The 20,249-nt window shown below is 51.3% G+C and overlaps 2 protein-coding genes across 2 annotated transcripts; one reads left to right on the forward strand and one right to left on the reverse strand.

Moving 5' to 3' along the window:
* Window positions 1–22: 22 nt before the first annotated feature.
* Window positions 23–9,646, forward strand: WDR31 (WD repeat domain 31). Its single transcript, XM_074891104.1, has 10 exons — window positions 23–64; window positions 2,919–3,037; window positions 3,714–3,843; window positions 4,251–4,325; window positions 5,360–5,504; window positions 5,588–5,688; window positions 6,290–6,357; window positions 6,839–6,980; window positions 7,669–7,831; window positions 9,322–9,646. Exons 2-10 carry the CDS (start codon window positions 2,991–2,993, stop codon window positions 9,480–9,482), a joined length of 1,032 nt encoding a protein of 343 aa, XP_074747205.1. The 5' UTR covers window positions 23–64; window positions 2,919–2,990; the 3' UTR covers window positions 9,483–9,646.
* Window positions 9,647–11,023: 1,377 nt separating this feature from the next.
* PRPF4 (pre-mRNA splicing tri-snRNP complex factor PRPF4) lies at window positions 11,024–20,140 on the reverse strand. The gene is made up of 14 exons (XM_074891163.1): window positions 19,984–20,140; window positions 19,061–19,238; window positions 18,666–18,852; window positions 18,350–18,437; window positions 17,519–17,598; window positions 17,171–17,264; window positions 16,176–16,270; window positions 15,817–15,875; window positions 15,049–15,172; window positions 13,724–13,813; window positions 13,308–13,430; window positions 13,058–13,165; window positions 12,233–12,351; window positions 11,024–12,057 (listed from the first exon to the last, which is right to left on the reverse strand). The coding sequence occupies exons 1-14, from the start codon at window positions 20,053–20,055 to the stop codon at window positions 11,864–11,866; spliced, it is 1,611 nt and encodes a 536-aa protein (XP_074747264.1). The 5' UTR covers window positions 20,056–20,140; the 3' UTR covers window positions 11,024–11,863.
* Between the last annotated feature and the right edge of the window lie 109 nt (window positions 20,141–20,249).

The following is a 20,249-nucleotide window of genomic DNA, read 5'->3' on the forward strand; positions in this document are numbered from 1 at the left end:
CCGCCGCCGCCGCCGAGGAGCCGGGCGGGACGGGACGGGACGGGGCGGCGGGGCCCGGCCCCCGGTGAGTGCGCGGCGGGGGCGGCCCCGCACGGCGGGTTCCCGGGGCTGGGCTGGGCTGCGCCGCCCCGTGTCCTCGCCGCGGGGCTGGTCCCGCTCTAGGGACCCCTCCCAGGGGCTGCCCCGGCTGGAACGACCTGGGCCGCGCCCGTACTGCCCCCGCCCGGCCGCCCCACATCCCCCCGCGGGGCTCCCCCGCTACGGGCACCCGGGATGCACCGGCGTCCTCCCAGAGGGGGGTCAACCCCCCCTTCTAAGGGGTGTTTAACACCCCGTGAAAAGGGGGAGGAAGCTCTGCCGTGATTTCTGTGCCCGCCGCTGTGGGTATGGTGGGTGTTCTGAACAGGAGCCAGCAGTGTGCCCAGGTGGCCAAGAAGGCCAATGGCATCCTGGCTTGTATCAGCACTGACGTGGCCAGCAGGGACAGGGAAGGGATCTCACCCCTGTGCTCGGCACTGGTGAGGCCGCCCCTCAATGAATGGGTTCAGTTTTGGGCCCCTCACTCCAAAAAGGCCATTGAATGACTCGAGCGTGTCCAGAGAAGGGCAACGGAGCTGGTGCAGGGTCTGGAGCACAGGTCTGATGGGGAGCGGCTGAGGGAACTGGGGGGGTTTAGTCTGGAGAAGAGGAGGCTGAGGGGAGACCTCATGGCCCTCTCCAACTCCCTGAAAGGAGGGTGCAGAGAGGGGGGATGAGTCTCTTGAGCCAAGGAACAAGCACCAGGACAAGAGGGAATGGCCTCAAGCTGCGCCAGGGCAGGGTCAGACTGGCTCTTAGGAAGGATTTCTTTGCAGAAGGGGTTGTTGGGCGTTGGAATGGGCTGCCCAGGGCAGGGGGGGAGTCCCCATCCCTGGAGGGGTTGAAGAGTCGGGTTGACCCAGCGCTGAGGGACCTGGTGGAGTTGGGAACGGTCAGGGTGAGGTTCATGGTTGGACTGGAGGAGCTTCAAGGGCTTTTCCAACCTGGATGATTCTGGGATTCTGTTGTTTCCTTATTCCATGGTACAGATTTCACTGTGGTGCCCAAACGGGCTCAGGCAGCAGCATGGGGTATTTTTTAAAAACAATTTAATAAAAAAATGCTTTGGATTTCTGTTAAGCAACACATTTTGAGGCAAGGGAGAACAGGAGAGCCTCCAGCATGAAATTCAGTCTTTGGGAGGTGTAGCTTTGTGCGGACCAGTCGCTGCAGGATCCCTGTGTTCCAAGAGAGCGTTGTGATGGTCCAGGCTCCCAATAAACATGTGTAGGGAAGCCTGCCAAACCTCAGATGAACATCTTGCCCTGGCAGCTACTGTTCTTGTTCAGGATTCAGAAAAATCTACTCTTTGGCAGTGGGCAAGAGGCAGGAGAACGCAGCTAGCAGAGGACAGACCTCCCGCTCTCCTTGCAGCCTCCCGCGGTCGCTGTCAGCCTTGATCCAGCTCGGTTTGAGCTGATGTGCAGGCAGGGACAATTGCACGTGTACATTAACCACGAGTGGGGAAACTAACTGCTGGTTGGGAAATGGACTAGTCATCATAATTAAAAAATCAGAATTTACATCTTAGCTTTTTCCTAGAATCTTGTTTGGCAGGAGAAAGAACTTCCAGAGTTCTTCCATTGCCAAAGAAAAATCATGTTTGTTCCTAATGTACTGAAACAATTTGGACACTCGGTCTGATTGAAAGAAGTGAATTGCCAAATCATCCCTGCCCCTCAACAGTGAGATTTATCATTCTTCACATCCTTTGAACATGCAAACATGGATAGAACAGGTGGAGATTAACTGGGTGTTACTAATTGCTAATCACAAAGGTGCAGGGTAAAATTAGAAAGGGAATGTTTTGTAGAAACCCAACCCCTCTTGCTTAGTGCTTCCAGTATTTGGTTTTCAAGCTTTTGTGGGCAGAGCCTTGAAGCAGGTTTTTTATTTGCTGGAACAGGCAGGTGGGATGTTTTTTCTGATTTTTATTAGCAAAATACTACTGACCCAGAAGACTGGAATGCTAACACAGCTAGTACAGGCTAAATCCAATTAGGGTGTCTTGAGCTAAGAGGAAGCCAATTACTGTACGTGGCAATTCACTGTCATTGAAACTGGTTTCTGCTCAGTCTGAGGGAGAAAGGTAAGAGGGAGAGATGCTGCCTCGGCCTGAGCCCTGCTCCACCGGCAGCTTCTCCACCCGGATGGGAGCTCATGCAGGGAACGGCTGTCGTGATGCCACTTGTGAGGGATGCCCTGGGACGGGGCAGGCTGGTCTCAGCCGGGCAGCAAGTATTTTTTGCTGAATACATCTGGGTTATGAAGATGGTTTTGTCAAGCCTGGACCTGGGAGTGGGGTTTGGACATAGAAGCTGCTGTTCCCAAACTCCTCAGCCTATGGAAAGACCACTTCAAGCTTTACATTAAGTCAGGCTGGTCCAGTTACATTAGGGCTGCCTGTAACTGCATCTTGGTCTAAACATACAGTCCTACCAGCCAGCTGTATGAACTTCAGTCTGAAGGGGTTTGCATTCACCAGTCTAGAGACTGGGATCTCCGGGTAACATGGAAGTCAAGAGCAGATACTGGAGTAAGAGGAGGCGTAAGGCACTAGAAGAATTATAGGCAGCAGCTCCATCTCTGTTGTGGCCTCACCAAGCTTGGATATTTTTAAAGCTCAGCTGTAAGGTCCCATAACCTCACCTCTGACGCTGGCTCTGCTCTAAGCACAAGGTTTGACTAGGGGGCCCCAGATGTCCCCTCCTCTGAGGTTTCTCCTCTTATTCTAAATGAAGCTAAGATGTAGATAACGTGTTATCATCACCTTATCCCTTATATGTAACAAGCAGAAACCTCTCTGGATTTCCAGTAGTGCTGTGTCTCCTCACCCACAGGTCATGCCTGAGATGCTGATGTGATACTCGCCGGGGCTGGCCGCAGTGGGAGCCGTGCTCGTCAGCAGGGCTATGGGGAAACTCCAGAGTAAAATCAGCTTCCACACCTCCAAATACAGGTAAAACAACCCCAGATGATCATGTTTTAAGTTAATAAGCCAGTTATGAGAGTGAATAGAGAACAGCAAATGAACAGAGAATATAGCAGGCACGTGGTTTTAGTTTCGTTATCGAATGTATGAATGAGAGTTTCATTTTTGACCCTCGCTTCTCAAGTCTGCTCAGCTTCTTTGGGGGACTGAAATCCAAAATGTAGCCGACCATGTAAACGTGGCTGGTTGTGCTCTGTGGTGGCTAAGGCAGATCTCTGAAGGCTAACAGCTCCAGGGGTGGCTGTTTGGCCCAAATATCTAAACTGCTTCATTATCTCTTCAGAGACTGTCATCAGCTTTTATTGGCAAGATGAAATAATTGGGTATCTGGCAGCAAGGTGGGTGATCTCTGCCTGGAGATCAGCTGAGAGCACAGGGTGGCAGCAGGGGGGACTCAACGTGCTTGGCAAAGGTGTCAGAGCAAAGGAGAGCAGCAGAGCCTGAAAGGTCTTAGTGGAAGTGGAGGCTGGCAAGATCAAAATTTCTTTTCTTCTTTGTACCAGCGTGAAGTAAGTAAACATCTAAATATTGAGCAGCTCTAGAGTTGGAATAGGTCTACTCCATCTCACCCAGTCCAGGAGATGCATTTGTCCATTCACAGCATCTCTTCGGCTTTCTAAAGGCAGATGTTGTCATTCTCCAGGGCCGATGACCCCGTGGAAGAGACGGGACCCGTTCGAGCCGTTCAGCAGCACGGCCCCGTGCACGCCGATGCCGTCACTTGTGTGGCTGCTCTCAACCCAGACCTCTGTGTGTCAGGAGGAAGGGATAAGGTGAGGTACCCCTCGCCACAGGGCACAAAGCACAGTCACAGGCAGGAAAATGTATTGACAGGTTAGGAAAATAAGGTTTAAATATGAGTTTAAACATTTCCATGAATGGTAACAAGTTTGTCAGTTCCTGAATTCAGAAAGAAAAGACGAGCTTAGAGTGAGGGCACAGACTGAAGCACATTGAATCAAATTTTATAACCTCTCCTGAGCTCAGATCACTGGACAGGCAATGGATGGGCTCTAAAGACAGTTGTATATGCTGTAGGAGCTCAAAACCAGAACCTGTTCCCTCTCCAAGCTTGGACTGTGCATGGGGTCTCAATATAACGTAACCAGGAACGTGCATAACTCTCCTTGGCCTGCTCTCCTGCTGCCGCTGCTGACGGCCTCTCCCTGCCCCTCCACAGAGCGTGGCTGTTTGCAGCTGGAGATCCGGGGCTGTGCTGCGGCGGTTCATCGGCCACGAGCGGGAGGTCACCAAGGTGAGTGGCAACTTATCGCGTGCAGTGGGGTCTCCTGTACTGGTACCTGTCAGAAACTGGGGAACCAGGAATGGTGGAGCGACGCTTTGTCATCCACAGAGGGCTCGCTTTGCTCCGTCAGGAAGAGGGACCGGGTTATCAGCGTGCATTAGGTTTTTCCCGAGGTCCCAACAAATACTTTGCTGTCCAGGAAAGCAGCACAGAGTGGTTGCATCCAGACTAAACAGGGCTCCAGGAGGCTTGGACATGTGCTTATCTTCCCCTCCAAGAGACCGTGTAGCAAAACCCCAGGATGAATTATAAGGTCACTTTTGATTCAGAGATGCCGTTCACTTTTCCTCAGGTCTCATTCCACTAGATTTGTCATTATTCTACAAATCAGCCACGCCTGGGAACAGCAGAGCTTTAATTTTCCTTCTGGCATCCTGATTACAAAGCCAAACATGCTACTCGGAGAGCAAAGGTGCAGGGGTGTGGCTGGCACAGCTCTGGCTGTGGACAGCCCCAGTGGGTCCCCTGTGCTGTGGGTATTGGAGGCACAAAGGGGGTTTTATTCATCCCAGTGCTCAAAGCAACCGCGCCCTGGGCTCATTTGGGTTTTTAAGGAAGTTTTACCCATGAGATTGATGGTTTCTGAGAACACCCATCCACCATCCAGCTCCCTGGTTCTGAGAGGACGTGGGTCCCGGTAGCAGGTTGCACACCCTAGTAGCTGCCCAACATTCCCTGCCACGACACACACGGCCACAACACGGGCTGCAGCAGCCGTGCTCGGGCTGAGCGGTTTCCCCTGGCCCCGCTGCGTTGGGGTTTGCCTGTGGGTGGGATCCAGCAGAGCAGAAGCAAGCAGGAGTGAGCACTGGGCAATCTGGCCCGTACACATCCAGCATGGACAAAACAGCATTTGAAGGTCTCCCCAACACATTTCTGCATGTCTTGGGCTTTGACATGACAGCAGGAGTGTTGTGCTCTCCCCACGCAGAGCTGGGCTGGCTGGGGAGGCCAACGGGCTTCTCCCATCTTGTCCTTGGCAGGTGACCTGTGCCCTTGACTCAAACAGAATCTTCAGCGCATCCCGGGACAAGACGGTGATGATGTGGGAGCTTCATGGGACTCCAGGGCCAAGCCAGCACTTCCCAGGACATGACCTGGTCGTTACTGGTCTGGCTGTGAGCCCAGGTGAGGAACAACAGGCTCCTATTCCCCAGGGATTTCTTGACAACTTTTCTTGACTTTTCTTTTATGTTAACTCGTGGTTGCAGATGGCTCCCAGCTGTGCACAGGTTCACGAGACAACACCGTGTGCAAGTGGGACACAGAGACTGGAGAGTGTCTGGGCAGAGCCACTATCTCCAGGAATCTGGTAGGAGCTGCTGGTTCCTTGCACCCTATCATGGTACCTCACTGCCTAGTTGGTTATTTCACACATGAAGCCGTGTAGAGTGAGATTTCTCTGAGCTTGGTGCTACAAGAAGCCCTTGAGGCACTTCACAGGTGGCCTGTGCACCTGGGGAGACCAAAGCTTGAGGCTGGTTACTCCGTTCTCCAGGTAACAACAAATCCAGGAGCACAAAGGTACCAAGAGACATACAGTGATTTATTAATGCTCTAACTCAGGGCTTTTAGGAAGCACATTGTGCAGTGGGGGCTGCATTCTCTCCCGTACCAGCCCAACAGTGGAGCTGATATGGGTACCATCTTCTGGTGCCCATGGTACCCCTATTCCCATGGCTGTGTCTTGTTGAGCTGTTGGCACCTCCCTGCAAATAACCCCCAGTAACTATCCTGGGATTGAACCTGGTAGGGGAGCAGCATTGGTGGGAAGCTGAAAAAAAATTCAGCCAATGTTTCCTGCTCACAGCCGAGCAGGAGAGGGGAGAGGATGGGAGCTGTGTATCTACAGGTGGACACCAGCCTGGGCTGCAGGCAGAGGTGGGCTTCTGCTCATCCTTTCCCCTCGGCAGGTCACACATCTGTGCTGGGTTCCTGGGGAGCCGTACATCATCCAGACCTCAGAGGATAAAACAGTCAGGTAAATTCTACCAGAGAAGGGAGTTACGGCCTGGGGCACATGGGGATTGTGGAGGATGCCAGTGCACAGGGGGCTGTTTCTCTGGTTGTTTGTCATGACCACCTGGTCTCCCATACCCAGCTGGGGTGGCTAGAAGCCACCTTCCAGCTCACCTGGGTCCTGGAGCGGGGTCTCTTGCCAGGGGAGGACAGTATGGGGACACCCGTGGCTGTAGGCAGCACGGGGTGGCAACTGTGTGTAAAAAGGAGAATTTACTTTTAAAAAAAAACTCAGCACGATTGGTCCAGGATATATACATGCAAGGATGCAGCAAGAGCTGTGAGAGTTCAGCTTGCTGGGAGGAAGAGGGGACGGCCCCATGAGGGACAGCAGCAAGGGCAAAGCGTCAGGGCGCAGTGAGGGTCTATGGGAGGACGTGGAGGGAAACCGGTCGTGGCAGTGATGCGTCAGAGTCCCCCTTCCCCACTCCTGTTCCTTCCAGGGTCTGGGACAGCCGAGGGCTGCAGGTGGCACACACCTTTCCAGCCAAGCAGCACATTCAGACATGCTGCGACGTGAGCCAGGACGGGCAGTACTGCCTCAGCAGCAGCGGCGGCTCTGCTGGGGAGGGCGGCGAGGCCACCGTGAGTTTGCTGGGCAGCAAGTCCTGCTCCTTCTGTTTTTTTCTCCAATGTCCACAGCATACAGTGGAGGGCAGCAGATCAGTGCTCCAAGGATCTTGCTCCTGCTGTGTTGGCCTTATGCTGGTGCCACCAGCCAGGGCCAGAGCTTAGTTCCTGCCTGGCCCTTTGGTAAGTCTTTTGCCCAGAGAATATCTGAGCGGATATTCCTCCTGATTAAAGCACTGGGATTGTGTTTCAGTTCAGTAATGGCATCGAGGAGCACAAGATTCTTGCAGAAAGCCTGTAAGGGACCCCTTGCTTGACGTGTTTCCAAACCAGGGATTCAGTCCTGCAGGTTCTCAGCCCTGTGTGTGAGCATCAAGAGGATAAGACCATCCCATCCCAGGGAGAGCCCGGCTGAGGACGGGAGCAGGCTGGAGACGTGGTTACCCGCCCTCACAGTTTTAGCCTGTCAGCTCTAATGGGTGTGGGCACATGCTCAAATAGTCACCAACAGTGAAAATCCTTTGGGGTTTGAAGTTCTCCAGGACTGAGCATAAGCAGGGGACACAGGCAGTAGACATTGTACTCTGGGGATTGGTGAGGAGCTTTTTATCCCAAACCGTCTTCCTGTCTTTGTAAAACAGCTCCATGTTGGCAAGAGACAGTAACAGAGCCTGAGCTCTAAATGCTGCGTGTTGCCTTGCAGCTGTGGGACCTACGGCAGACGAGGAGCCGAGTGCGCGAGTACAAAGGGCATTTCCAGACAACGACCTCATGTGTCTTCCTTCCGCGGGGCCCGGCTCTCGCCCCCAGCATTGCCACGTCCTCGTACGACAGCACAGTGAAGGTCTGGGACCGAGACACTGGAGGTAGGGGAGGGTCCTGCCCACTCAGTGTGCAGGGGATGACAAAACTGCTTCCTTCGTTTCTGTCCCCAGTGGTGATGGGCACAATGAAGCCTGAAATCTCTGGGTTTTACTCTAATCCAGCTGCAGGGCAGGGTGGAGATATGCCCCAGCGCAAAGCCAGGGCCTTCTGCTTGCCCTCCAGTGAAGGAGGTTGTTTGGGTGCGTAACATCAGAGATGACAGGTGTCCTTCCTAAACTAAAAGAAAGCAATGATGAGATGGCTTTTAAAGATACATCCAAGTTCAGCAATGAAAGGACAAATGATAAAAATAAAAAAGAACAGGGGAACTCCAGGGCTTTCCACAGATACGAGTGGAAAGTTGTAAAGAACAGAAGTTGTGCTGGAGGATAGAGGGCTGGTCAGCAGCTGCCCTCACTTTTGTGGGGAATCGTGGGCATTTCAGGGTTAACCCTGCTTGCTGGAGGACTTGGTGAGGCTGAATCCTCCCCTGAGCTGGACACAAAGGCTGTTTACCTGCCAAGCCCTGCCATAGCAGCAGGTTTGTTGTACGCCTTGCGCAGAAGGCAGAGACCTCTTGGGAAGCCGTTCAGGTTCACAGACATGCACCAAATGCAGTAGAAGTCATCAGCATTAGACGGTTCCCGAGGCTAAGCACCTCTCCAAATGCATTTATTTAACATAGAATGAAAACAGAAACCTGATGATCTCCCACAGAAAAGCTCTCACCTTCTGTTTCACTTACCTCTTCGTTCACCCTGGTGCCTGTGCACACCGAGATGGTGTCAGGGTTGGCAGCAGCTTTGTTTTGATCCTGTTGCTTTCACCACTGGGTGACCTCCACAGCCTCAATCCAGCTGCCCTTGGAAGGGTGTAGGTCACGGCTGTACGGCCCTGCCAAACGTGGCTCTGTTAGCAGCTCAGCCTGGGGTTGGGGTCTCTGCACAAATACTGCCTCAGGGATGCTTAAATAATGGGCATAAACAGAAGGGCTGATGTGGCACTAGATGGTGTAAATCTTACTTCTCTTTCCCTTTTGGAGGCTTATCAAAACTGCACGTTGAGTGTAGCACAGACCTTAGGAAAAATTTTTCTGGACCATAAGCAATTTTGGACAAAAAGGCATGTTGGGAATGCCTCCATGCGACCCCTGCAGCTCTGCTCAGTGGGGTCTGTCTGTCCATCCATCCCTGCTTCCTCTCCAGGGAAGGGGCAGAGCCTGACCTCAGCCTGGACCCCTGTTAGCTGGCCACTGTCCGACTGGGCAACGCACAGACCCCCCATGGGGCTTACGGGGGTGGAGGGTCACTTCCAGAGGGCACGTCCCGATGCCTTTGGATGTGGCGGCCCGGGACAGCGAGGGGTGCAGCTCACCCGCCTCAGGCGAGCGGACGGACACACGTGGGCAGAGCCGGGAGCTGGGAGGTTGGTGTGTTCACGTCTCACCTCAGCAAACCAAGTGACCCGAGTGACTTCTCTCTTCCCTCCCCAGCCTGCCTGGCCACCTTGTGCCTCGAGGGATCGGGACCGCTGGCCTCGCTGGCCGTCTGCAACAGCTCCACGCTGCTCTGTGCCAGTTTTAACTCAGGAATTCACGTACTCCGCATGAGCAACGGTGCAGGCCTGGTGCTGGAGGAGGTGGCAGCATTTTGACCACAGCAACATTTCCAGCAGAGACTGTGCTGCGAGGGGATGCGACTCCCTGAGAGCCTCCCCCTGACCACAAGCACCAGGGGACTTGGTGCCTGTAGAGCAGCGATGTGTGCTCAGCAGGGCAGGGCAGAAGAAAAGCCAATTCATGGATGCATTCAGGCCAAGTTCTTGCTCTGAGCGAGTCTTGTGCGTTTTATGTACAAAACCTCCATGCAGGCTGGCTGCACGTGATTGGGCTGAGGGAGGGGGAGATGAGCTGCAAGGAGCTATCAGCACTAGCGTGGCCAGCAGGGACAGGGAAGGGATCTCACCCCTGGGCTCGGCACTGGTGAGGCCGCCCCTCGATGAGTGGGTTCAGTTTTGGGCCCCTCACTCCAAAAAGGCCATTGAATGACTCGAGCGTGTCCAGAGAAGGGCAACGGAGCTGGTGCAGGGTCTGGAGCACAGGTCTGATGGGGAGCGGCTGAGGGAACTGGGGGGGTTTAGTCTGGAGAAGAGGAGGCTGAGGGGAGACCTCATGGCCCTCTCCAACTCCCTGAAAGGAGGGTGCAGAGAGGGGGGATGAGTCTCTTGAACCAAGGAACCAGCGGCAGGCCAAGAGGGAATGGCCTCAAGCTGCGCCAGGGCAGGGTCAGACTGGCTCTTAGGAAGGATTTCTTTGCAGAAGGGGTTGTTGGGCGTTGGAATGGGCTGCCCAGGGCAGGGGGGGAGTCCCCATCCCTGGAGGGGTTGAAGAGTCGGGTTGACCCAGCGCTGAGGGATCTGGTGGAGTTGGGAACGGTCAGGGTGAGGTTCATGGTTGGACTGGAGGAGCTTCAAGGGCTTTTCCAAACTGGATGATTCTGTGATTCTGTGAGCCGAGGGGCAGAGCTGAAGGGCGCCAGGCACGGGCCGGGGAACGCTCGGCCTCCTTCCCCTGGCTCCCACTGAGCAGAGCTGAACACGGCCAGACAGAAACCTGCACTGGGATTTACACCCCAGGCACAACACAAGTGTAAACACAGAACTGGCGTCCAAAATTTCATCCTAAGCCTGAGAGAAATGTGTGAGCCTGCTGGGCAACTGCTGGGCCAGGACTGTCCTGTGAGTGGCACCTGGTGAGAAACACCCCAGGGGGGCTTGTCCTCACAGCCAGAGTTGGGGACCGGGGCTCCTACGAGGGGACTGCAGTTCAGTATTTTTTGTTAGCTGCTGGGCTCTCATCCCATCGGATTGTCCCTGGGAGTAAATAAGAGCCAGCACACAGCACGGGGCAGATCCCACCGTACCAGGTGGAAGGGCCCACACTTTGTCAGAAGTAACTTGTGAGCGGGTTTGGGTTTTATTTCTTAGAACACGATCTCCAAGGGCACTGCAGGTGCTGAGAACAGAACTGTGTTCACGTTCCCAGGGCACAGACAGCTGCCCCCCAGCTGACAACGGGGAGATGCATCAGTCGTCTCTTTTCTCCTGAAGGTTTCTTACAGCAGCAGACAGATCAAACTACGTGCTGTGAAGTACCTGTAATTTCTCTCTTCCTCAGTCAGACCCAGAGGCTGGAGTGCACGTTCAAAACATGTTTTGATTTTCCAGAACACAGCATTTGCAAAACCTGAATTTAAAGAATAAACAACAAATAAGAAAGCTCCCTACAGTGTGAGAACAAGACAATCCTGAAACAGCCTTCTTTGTATTATCCCAGGTGAGACAGAAAAAACTTAACCAGGAGACACCTGCACGGATTTGAAACACCCAGCTCATGAGAGCAGCCAAGGAGCTGGACACGAGATGCTACATGGAAAAGAAAAATTTTCCTGGCCTTTAACATCGACTGTGAGTGAATACAAAGGGGATGCAGACCGCCACATTCAGAGACAACCTTTGCGGGGGTGGGGAAGTTACAGTTCTATAACTCTTTACAGCTAGTTTTTCTGTCATTAAATGCAAATCCAGTTTGAAGCCCCAGACTCCTACCAAAGGCTCCTGGAAAATGGAAGGCAAGAAGGGTATGACCAGAGGCTGAACAACGCACCGTGCCCGAGGTGCTGTGTGGCTTCCCACAAATGTTTCAAACAGACTGGAGAAAACCTGTGAGCCTGACTTGGAAGGGAGGGTGGAAGCAGGGGGATCATCTCCAAATTACAGCAAAAGCAGTATCTGCAGTATAAAAACAATGTCCTAAAAAGTGGAAAAACATCACCCGAGATGTGACTTCAGCCAAGCCCTGGCAAACACAGGTGCTTCGAAACCGCCTCCGCCCCAGACCAGCCAGTGACTACAGCTGCTGCGAGGCGTGTTGCACTAGGCAATTCCTTTTTTTTGCCTCTTTAATATAAAAAATAGCAAGTCTTAGTTGAAAGCCGTTAACATCTCCGTTCCAGTTCAGCAGCAGCACCTCTGGGCTACTCTGCTGTCCACAACTTGAAGGTTCTGTCGTAGGAGCAGGTGGCTATCAGCTGGCCGTCCAGGGAGATGTCCAGTCCCATCACCTTGCCCTCGTGACCGGCCAGTGTCTTCAGAGGCGACCAGCCGGGGTGAGTCCAGATCTTTGCGGTGTTGTCGTAAGCACCCGTGAGCAGGAAGTTACCGTGATTGGCTGCAGTAGAGGATGAGAAAAAGGGAGAAGTGAGATCTGCAAATAAAAACATGCCAAATCTCTGCTAACTGCTACAGGCCTCCTTGACCTGAAGATGTGTTTTTGAGTTGCCCCAACCCTGCCACCTCGGCGCAGGAGAGGCAGGGATAAGGAACATCAGACGGGAGGTACTTACGTTCAAATTTCACCCCGGTCACCAGGTTCTGATGGGCAGGAATGGTGTAGATGCACTTCCTCTGGCGGAGGTCCCACACCTTGCAAGTGTTGTCACCACTGCCAGTCGCCACGTGGTATCTGCCAAAGGGCAGAGTGAAAGGGCTCAAACCAATGAATTTCTGATTAAGACTAAACTGTGATGCATGACAGTTTTGCTTGTGTTTGTTTCCCAAGGACTCCTCAACTGTTTTCCCTAGGCCTCTTTGTCTGTCTAGACAAAAGTAAAACGCTCCCTGTATAACTCACTGATAGCAGCCTCAAAGCCTTCAATGGGCACCTGGGCAAACTAAGATAAGGGGAACTCGAACAAAAGGACACAGAGATACTATCTAGGGAGGATGATCTCTCCAGGGAGGATGATCTCCATGATTTAGGAAGAAGACATCTGGACTTTACTTCACATCACATGCTCTGGAAAGAGGAGACACCATGAAGAAGACCACGTACTTCTTCCCTCGACCACTCACTCTATTTCTACTACCATGCTCAGACTATGTAAATGAATTCCGGGAACTCATTATCATAAAACACCCTTTTCCAGGAAATCTAATGAATACGTATGATTTGTGTGTATGTAAACTGATGTCCCTTGCTGGTTCTTGGGAGCCCTTATGGTGGAGAATCCCCAGGGCGACCCCAGCGCTGCTAATAAAGAATATCTGCTGAACAGTTCTATTGGATTCTGACTGTTGAGTGAATTTCTTTGTTTCAGGAGGAAGAACATGCTGGGAGCTGGGGTTTGTACTCAGAGCTTCCACCTAAACCATACAAGTTCTCTGCTTACCCATTTGGGGAGAAGTTAACCCCGTAGATCTCCTTCAGGTGCCCTTCTAGAAACATGATACAGCGTCCCGTGCGCAAGTCCCACACCCGGCCAAAAGCGTCCAGCCCACTAGGAAGAGAGAAGCCGAGTGTTACCCACCAGAGCCTTCAGCAACTGCCAGAGCACGCTCAGCCTCACCAGCAGGAACCACTGGTCAGCAACAAAACCTTGATCATATTTCAAATCCGGTCCAGACGCAAAGCAAACTCACCCCGTGCCAGCGAGAGACCCGTCCGTGTGAAAGGCGATGTCGTAGACCCCTTTGCTGTGCCCCTCCTGATGGAGGATTTCTTCCTGAGCTTCCAAGTCCCATAAGCGCCACGAGTGATCGTAGCTGTAAAAACAAAGCATTTGTCCAACTAGATGTATCTCCAAAGAGAATAACAGGATATTTCACTAACTGTGGGCGTTTTATTTCCAACTGGAGACCAACAGGGTCTCACAGAAGGGGCAGAGAAAGGAATCCCAATGCCGTGCTGAGGTTTACACTGCAACAGCCCGGCCGTTGCCAGGAATGGCCAATCCTTGTCCATGCTGGGCTCCTCTGCAGGCAAGCAGTGGCCCCCCTGGGCTACCAGCGAGACAGCTAATGGCAACGGCTTACAGCAAATAACCACATCTCCATACCAGGTAGTACCCAGGAACCTCCCAGACGGGTGCCACATCACACGGGCCACTCTCATGCTGTGTCCTTCAATATCTGCCACCGGTTCATCACTGCAAAACAGAAACAAAAATCATCGGACGCTGGTCAGAGGTAGCTGGCTCTAGCCAGGCCTTTGCAAACATGATGGTCACAGCAAAAGATCTGCTAATTAAATGCAAGCCAGACAGGAGCATCAGAGTTTTAACTAATGACTCCGAATTCTGCCTTTTGTTCACACAGATAAAGCTCTAAGTGAAACCCCTCTACCCGCACTCATACTGCTTATAAAGTTCTTCGGGATAATTATTGGTTACATCTGGGATAACTGTTGGTTATAAAGTTCTTCTGGGATAAAGTTCTTCTGGGAAAACTAACAAGACCCTCGTCATTAGCACTTTGAAAGTGCAGAAGCAAAACACAGACTACCTGAATTGCAGGGAGTTTTACTGTGACTACACAGAACACATCCTGAACTACAGCAAATCCTGCTGTGCTGAAGAGTTGCAGGGAGGCAGGACAGAGTGAATATTTATTCTCCCAGAACTACAGGCAGCAGGTCAGTACCCTTCAGCAGAAGACCTGAACAGCATTTAGTTTCTTTCTAACAGGCTACCTAAAGAGACATGGTCACGTGAGGCTAATAAACAACCTGTCCCTTTGGACAGGTACGCTTCTGCCATTAGAAATGACTTTCAGCTAAGGATAAACAACTGAGGATCTCGGAGCTGCCTGCCTCTTCCTGAGGTGCACTGCAGGGCTCCACTTTTCAAGCACAGCCGATGCTAGGGCTCGGTATCTACACCGTTCTCTTCTTCACCGGCTTGAGGGAGATGCTGTGCATCTTCCAAACCTACACTGTGCAATGAGCCACTTGTTTTCATGACAGGCTGAAGCTTTTGTGCATGGTCACGTATTTGGTTAGTCCCTCCCTGAATACTGGTGCTTTCCAATAACTCAAAAAGTTCGTTTCTTAATATCCAACAGGGGAAATTTTCTCCTAAAAGAAAGGTTAGAATGAAACAATCTCCAAATCTTCCATCCGTCACCCAAAGCAGTTTACCAATGCCCAGCAGCAATTCTGACTTGATTCTTTTCAGACGATTTCCCCTCACCTTGATTCCCCTAATCAGGGTGATCTCTTTTCCTGCTGAAGAAGGTGGCACATACTGAGGCCAGGAATTGCACTGGTATAACTACAAAAAAAGGTTATATTTGCAGGAGGATGGTAAATGTCCAGTGTTTAGTAACACAAAATAAACCCCAGAACAACAATGCTGCAGCTGTGCATGTCTGGTATCATTCTGACCTTTCAAGGCTCCAGAGTTTGACAGACCCATCAGCCGCACACGAGGCCAGGTTAACGTCCTTCTTGTCTAGGGAGACAGTGGCTTTGGGATGAAAGACTATTGCTCCTACGTTGGTGTTATGTCCTTAAGAGAAAGGAAAATCAAAACTCGTAATCTGCCACGTGATCTTGGCCAATTCTTCAGAAAAGCAGCACTTCTTTGTTACTAATTAGTCAGGTACCAGTGAACACTTTCACTGTGTCCTCCCATGCTGGGTGGAGTTGCTTTGTAACTACCAGACACATCTGTCCTGCAAACAGCTAAACTGCACTTCTAGTAGGACCCACCTAAGAGCATCAAACACCAAGGTTTGTAATCCTCAGAATGTTGTGAGAATTCAACATGTCAAGCAAGAGATTTGTCTTCACATTTGTAGTTAGTCGAAGTCATGACCACTGTTCAAAGAACCTCACAGCTGTTAAGTGATCTGGCCAAAAATGCTGACAGTTGGCTCAAAATTACTCAAACCAGGTTTTGAAACAAAACAAAACACCATTCAGAAACAGAAACAGCAAACTCAGGTCTTAGGTCTAAGAGAAAGGCCAGGGCTTCCCCTTGATTATCTGACACGTGCCCGTGCTCCGCAAGCTTGACTGATGCTCTCCTGAGAATAAAATCTGCCCAAAGAGCACCATGTTTTGAGTCACAAAGTAATTCAGATATGGAAACTCAACCCAGAGAGGAACAAAAGAAACAAGCAAAGAGTCTCAGTGAAAGTTGCTCTCTACCTCGTAAAGTATGAACAAGGTTGCAGTCAGGCACAGACCAGAGCTTGCACAATCCACTCCTGTTGAAGACAAGAAATAGATATTAGTGTAGACAGGAACATCAAAGAACTGATCAAAACACCCTGGGGGATTCTGGAATGGCTAAAATACCCACACACTTTGGGCAAGCAACCATAGGAACTAATTGACTCACACTGCAATCTCTGCTAAGCTCTACACAAAGTGAAGAGAGAGTTCAGAGCAGAAAGAAAAAGCATTTCTGAACTCTCATGATTCACAAGCCTCCAGTAACATCCCTCTCCTTCACTCCTGCTGTGCTCTCCCAGCCCCTAAAGCAAGTGCTGTAAAAGAAAACTTACCAGCAGGCAGTAGCGAGGAGTTTGGAATTGGGGCTGAAGTGGCAGTAGGAGAGTGGGCGATCATCTCCAATCTGACTGCAGAAATTATTCAAGGACTGTAACCAAACACAAAGAAAACAATAAATGAGTAAAGTAAAACAGCCTAGAGAAAGCCACAGCCAAAGACTGAGGTGAAGGAGGGAAAGGTACGCCGGAGGAGGCAGAGGCCTTTGGAAAGACACTTTTGAAGGGAGCAGCTGCCTCTGAGCCACTCCAGCTCCAAGCAGGAGGGCCCTGGAGCCAGCCTGACCCATGTAAGGTAGCACGGCCCTAGGGCACAGCTTAGCCATCGATGTGCCACCCATGGTACTTGCCACCAATAACCCTGCAGACCTGCTTTGCAACCACAGTTTGACAGAGAACTTACTGTAGTTTTGGCCTCTTTCCACAACTCATCCAATGAATACAACCAGACAGACTAGGGCAGGCAGTGCGGTGCGCTTAGGGGAGAAGCAAATCCTCTGGCAGCTAAAGCCTCTGGGTATAAACAGGATTAGAGCAGCAGCACACTGTGTGCTTGAGCCATTCTGTTCAGTTATGCTGAGAATCTGACTTAACATGCTCAAAAAGGGCGTCTCGGAGTCACCTAAAACATGGTTTGAATTACTGTGTTGGTTCTTATTTCCCTTGGTTTTATGCACCAGTGTCTGTGGTACTGGAAGAGGAAAGTGAGCAGTCCCTTCCTAGCCAGGTACACCTGTGACAAAGCCAGGAATAAATTTCTTTAGCTTCCAGGCAAGGCAGTGCGGGGACAACCGAAGTACATCTCTCTGAATCACTGAAGAAAGTTAGAACAGAGAAAGAGAGAAAAAGCAGAGCATTCCAACAGGTGACAGGCACAGCACAGAGAACTACGTGTACCTGGGCAGCACCTCCGGGCAGCTGATCTTTCTCATTTCTTTGGAGATCAGCAAAAAAAGTTTTAAACACAGCAGCTGGGCAGCTGCCAAACCTACTCGCAGGGATTTGTGTAGCTCCTGTCTCTGCGATGTCCTGGTTGCCTCCGGAATCTCTTTGAGCAGCCGGGCTTCTTCTAGCCGCTTCACTGCCCTGTGAAGAGCAAAGGTGGAGTAACAAGCCCCTACATTTTCCCTGCCCAGCTGCTGGAAACAAGCCTTCCCCCACACCGGGCTAATGCTAGAGTCAGTCACTGAGAACTCAAACTCTGAGCTCACTGGACCTGTCTACCAGTGTACATTCCCCATTCCTTTGATCTCAAATTTCCTGCACTACTCACAGTGGGATTAGCTGCTAGATTTACAAGAGGTTGCATCTTCTTCCTTCTTTGTGCTGTTTTTCCTTACCTGGGGAGTGAGTAGTTAGCAAGCCACAGCCTTGCTGTTTTCAGACTGCGTGGTCCTTCGTGGTACCAGGTTTGTTGATACTGTAAGAAAAAGAACAAAACTGAAGAAAAAGCTGATGTGATACTGCTCTTCTCTTCAGTTACCTTACATGACCTCCTCTTAGCACATAAGTACCACCACACCATCTGTTCTTAAATCTTACCGTGTTAAGGCCTCTTTCTAAGGGCATTTTGCATAACTATAAGCCCTAGAAAAAGGGATTAAGAGAGACAAGTCAAACTCTGCCCTACAGATCAAATCCTGATGTGCTGTCATCTCACTCAAGAATATTTCAATTGAACACTATCTCATTTTTACTTAGTGACATACAGCTCCCTCCTTCCCTACACATCACCCAGTAAGAAGAAACCCCAGATCTGCAGCAACTGTCCTTATTTCTTACAGCGACCCTCAAAAATGATAAGGAAAAAATGGATTCAGAGAGAAGAATCAAAGGCAGAAACAGATGCGTAGTAGCAGGAACATATTTTTTTTTTCCCAAGTATGAAGACAAGCAACAATAAAGAAGTTGCTGTAGTAACAGTCCAGATGTCTGATCTCCAGCATGGAATTTGACCTGCAGTACAAGCCAGACTTAACGCTCCTGACTTAGGTAACACATTGCCACAGTTTTGCTAAAATGGGCAACACAGAGGAGCGTGAAGGGATGACATAAGAATCCACAGACTGACCAAAAGCAAGAGTCCTGGACATAGTAGAGACAAAGTAAGGTATCCCAAAGGGTATCATACATATCTCCCTCAGCACTGAGAGAACAAGAGAGACCATTACCTCTTCTTTGGATTTTTTAGACCTGTCATCATCTTTCCTGGTCTTTTTTAATGCGTCTGTGCCAACCACTGAAAGGATATTTCTTAATCTGGAAAGAAACATATTAAATCATATTCATTCAGTGAATTCTCAGCTAACCTGACAAATAATCACTGTCTGCCATTTTTTCTTCCTCAGCATTCTTGCTGAGTTGTAGTGAAGCATTACTGACCGGCAGCACTCACCGCACCCCAGCTATAAGGAAAACATCAGGAATTTGATAAACAGGGAAAAGCTGAGTGTTCCCTGTTTGCAACACTCGGGGCAGACACAGCACCTCTCCCTCCTTTCTGCAGGACCTTCTCCAAAGAGCGTGATGGGCTCCCCCAGGGCTCGCAAACAGGCTTTCACTTCGGAGTCGTCAGTGGAGACGTTGATCTGCCGGGCTCTCTTCCTGCGCTCAAACTCAGCCAGCACTTCCGCCTGCCGCTCGCTCATGTGGTCCTCGAGATCAAAGACCTCACCTGGACAAAAACCAAAACGGTCAGATTGAAAACAACAATCAGACAAGAGATCCCTCTCAAACAGGAAGATCCAAACAAAGAGACAACAGTCCAGGCAACGCTCTCGCCTTTTTTACTTTAAATTATGCTCAAAAATGATCAGAGACTTTTGAAAGTGTCACATTCCAGAGCCCGATGGGAAAAAAAAACGGTGGTTAAACATTCTCACCACTGCTTATGTTGATGTTGCCGGCCTCAATCGCAGCTTTCATCCCCTCTTTTCCCAGCAGCCCCGATTCTCCTTTTGCCAGACGCTCCCTTTCTTTCTCTTCCAAACTGCCATAAAAGATGGGGGCCCTCTTGGGTGGAGGAGCATCGCTCTCTTCTGCAGGCTTGCTCTTTGTGGCCTGGAAGGTAAAGGTAGAATTTTATGTGTGTTTTGGCTAAAAAGGAGACAACAAACAGCTTAGCATTGCAAGAAAGCACTGCTCTGCTAGAGAAAGTTTGTACACACATGAAGAAACCCTAAAATTCTATGTGAGGTGTTAATTTTGGACAATAAGGCTATGCCTCAGGTGCAAAGATTAAAAGTAAAGTGTCACATTAAATAATTTGCTTAAATTAGACTGTGTTGTTTTGTGTTTCTTATTATCTGCTTGGACCTCATTTTTAAGGCTCTGGGGTTTTCGGTGTTGTTGTTTTGTTTTTTTTTTTTAAATTCAGAACATAAAACTTTTCCTAATCTTGTTGAACAAGCCCCAGAAAAGGCACGAGGGACGCCGACTGCCAGCTCTCAGTGCCCTCACTGGAAAGCAGAGGGAGATGGAAGATGAACAGCTCCTTCCTCCCAGGAAAGGAGCTTTACGACAAACTTTCCAAGAAAAATTAAAAGATTCTGTAAAAACTCATGAAAACACGTAAGCGGCCCAGTCGCGGCCCCTTGAATAGCTCCGGTGTCACCGACGGCATGGGAGGGCCTCCCCGCACCGGGGCTCCCCGCCACAGCAAAGCCCACACGCCCAAAAGCAAACGCGCGCCCTCGGGTCTGCCCGCGGCCTCTCCCCACTGCTCCGGGCCCGCGGGGCGGTACCACCTCGGGCGGGTAACGGGCCCGGAGCCGCCGCCGCCCTCTCCCCCCCGCCAGACGCCCACCTCCGCAGGCGCGGGGGCCCGCACGGCGGGCCGGGCGCCACCGCGCGCCGCCGGTGCCCGCGCAGAGGCCATAGCGACTGCAGAGCCAACCCGAACCCAGCCGCGAACGCGCCGCACACGGGCTCCGCCGCCTCACAACCGCTTCCGGGGGGCGCGGGGCACGCCGGGAGGCGCGGCGGGGAGCGCGGGGCACGCCGGGAGGCGCGGTGCCCGTCAGCGGTAGGGGCGCGAGGCATGCCGGGAAGTGTGGCTGGGTCGCGGGGCAC

This window comes from Strix uralensis, chromosome 21 (genome assembly GCF_047716275.1).
Source record: "Strix uralensis isolate ZFMK-TIS-50842 chromosome 21, bStrUra1, whole genome shotgun sequence".
Classification (NCBI taxonomy): Eukaryota; Metazoa; Chordata; class Aves; order Strigiformes; family Strigidae; genus Strix; species Strix uralensis.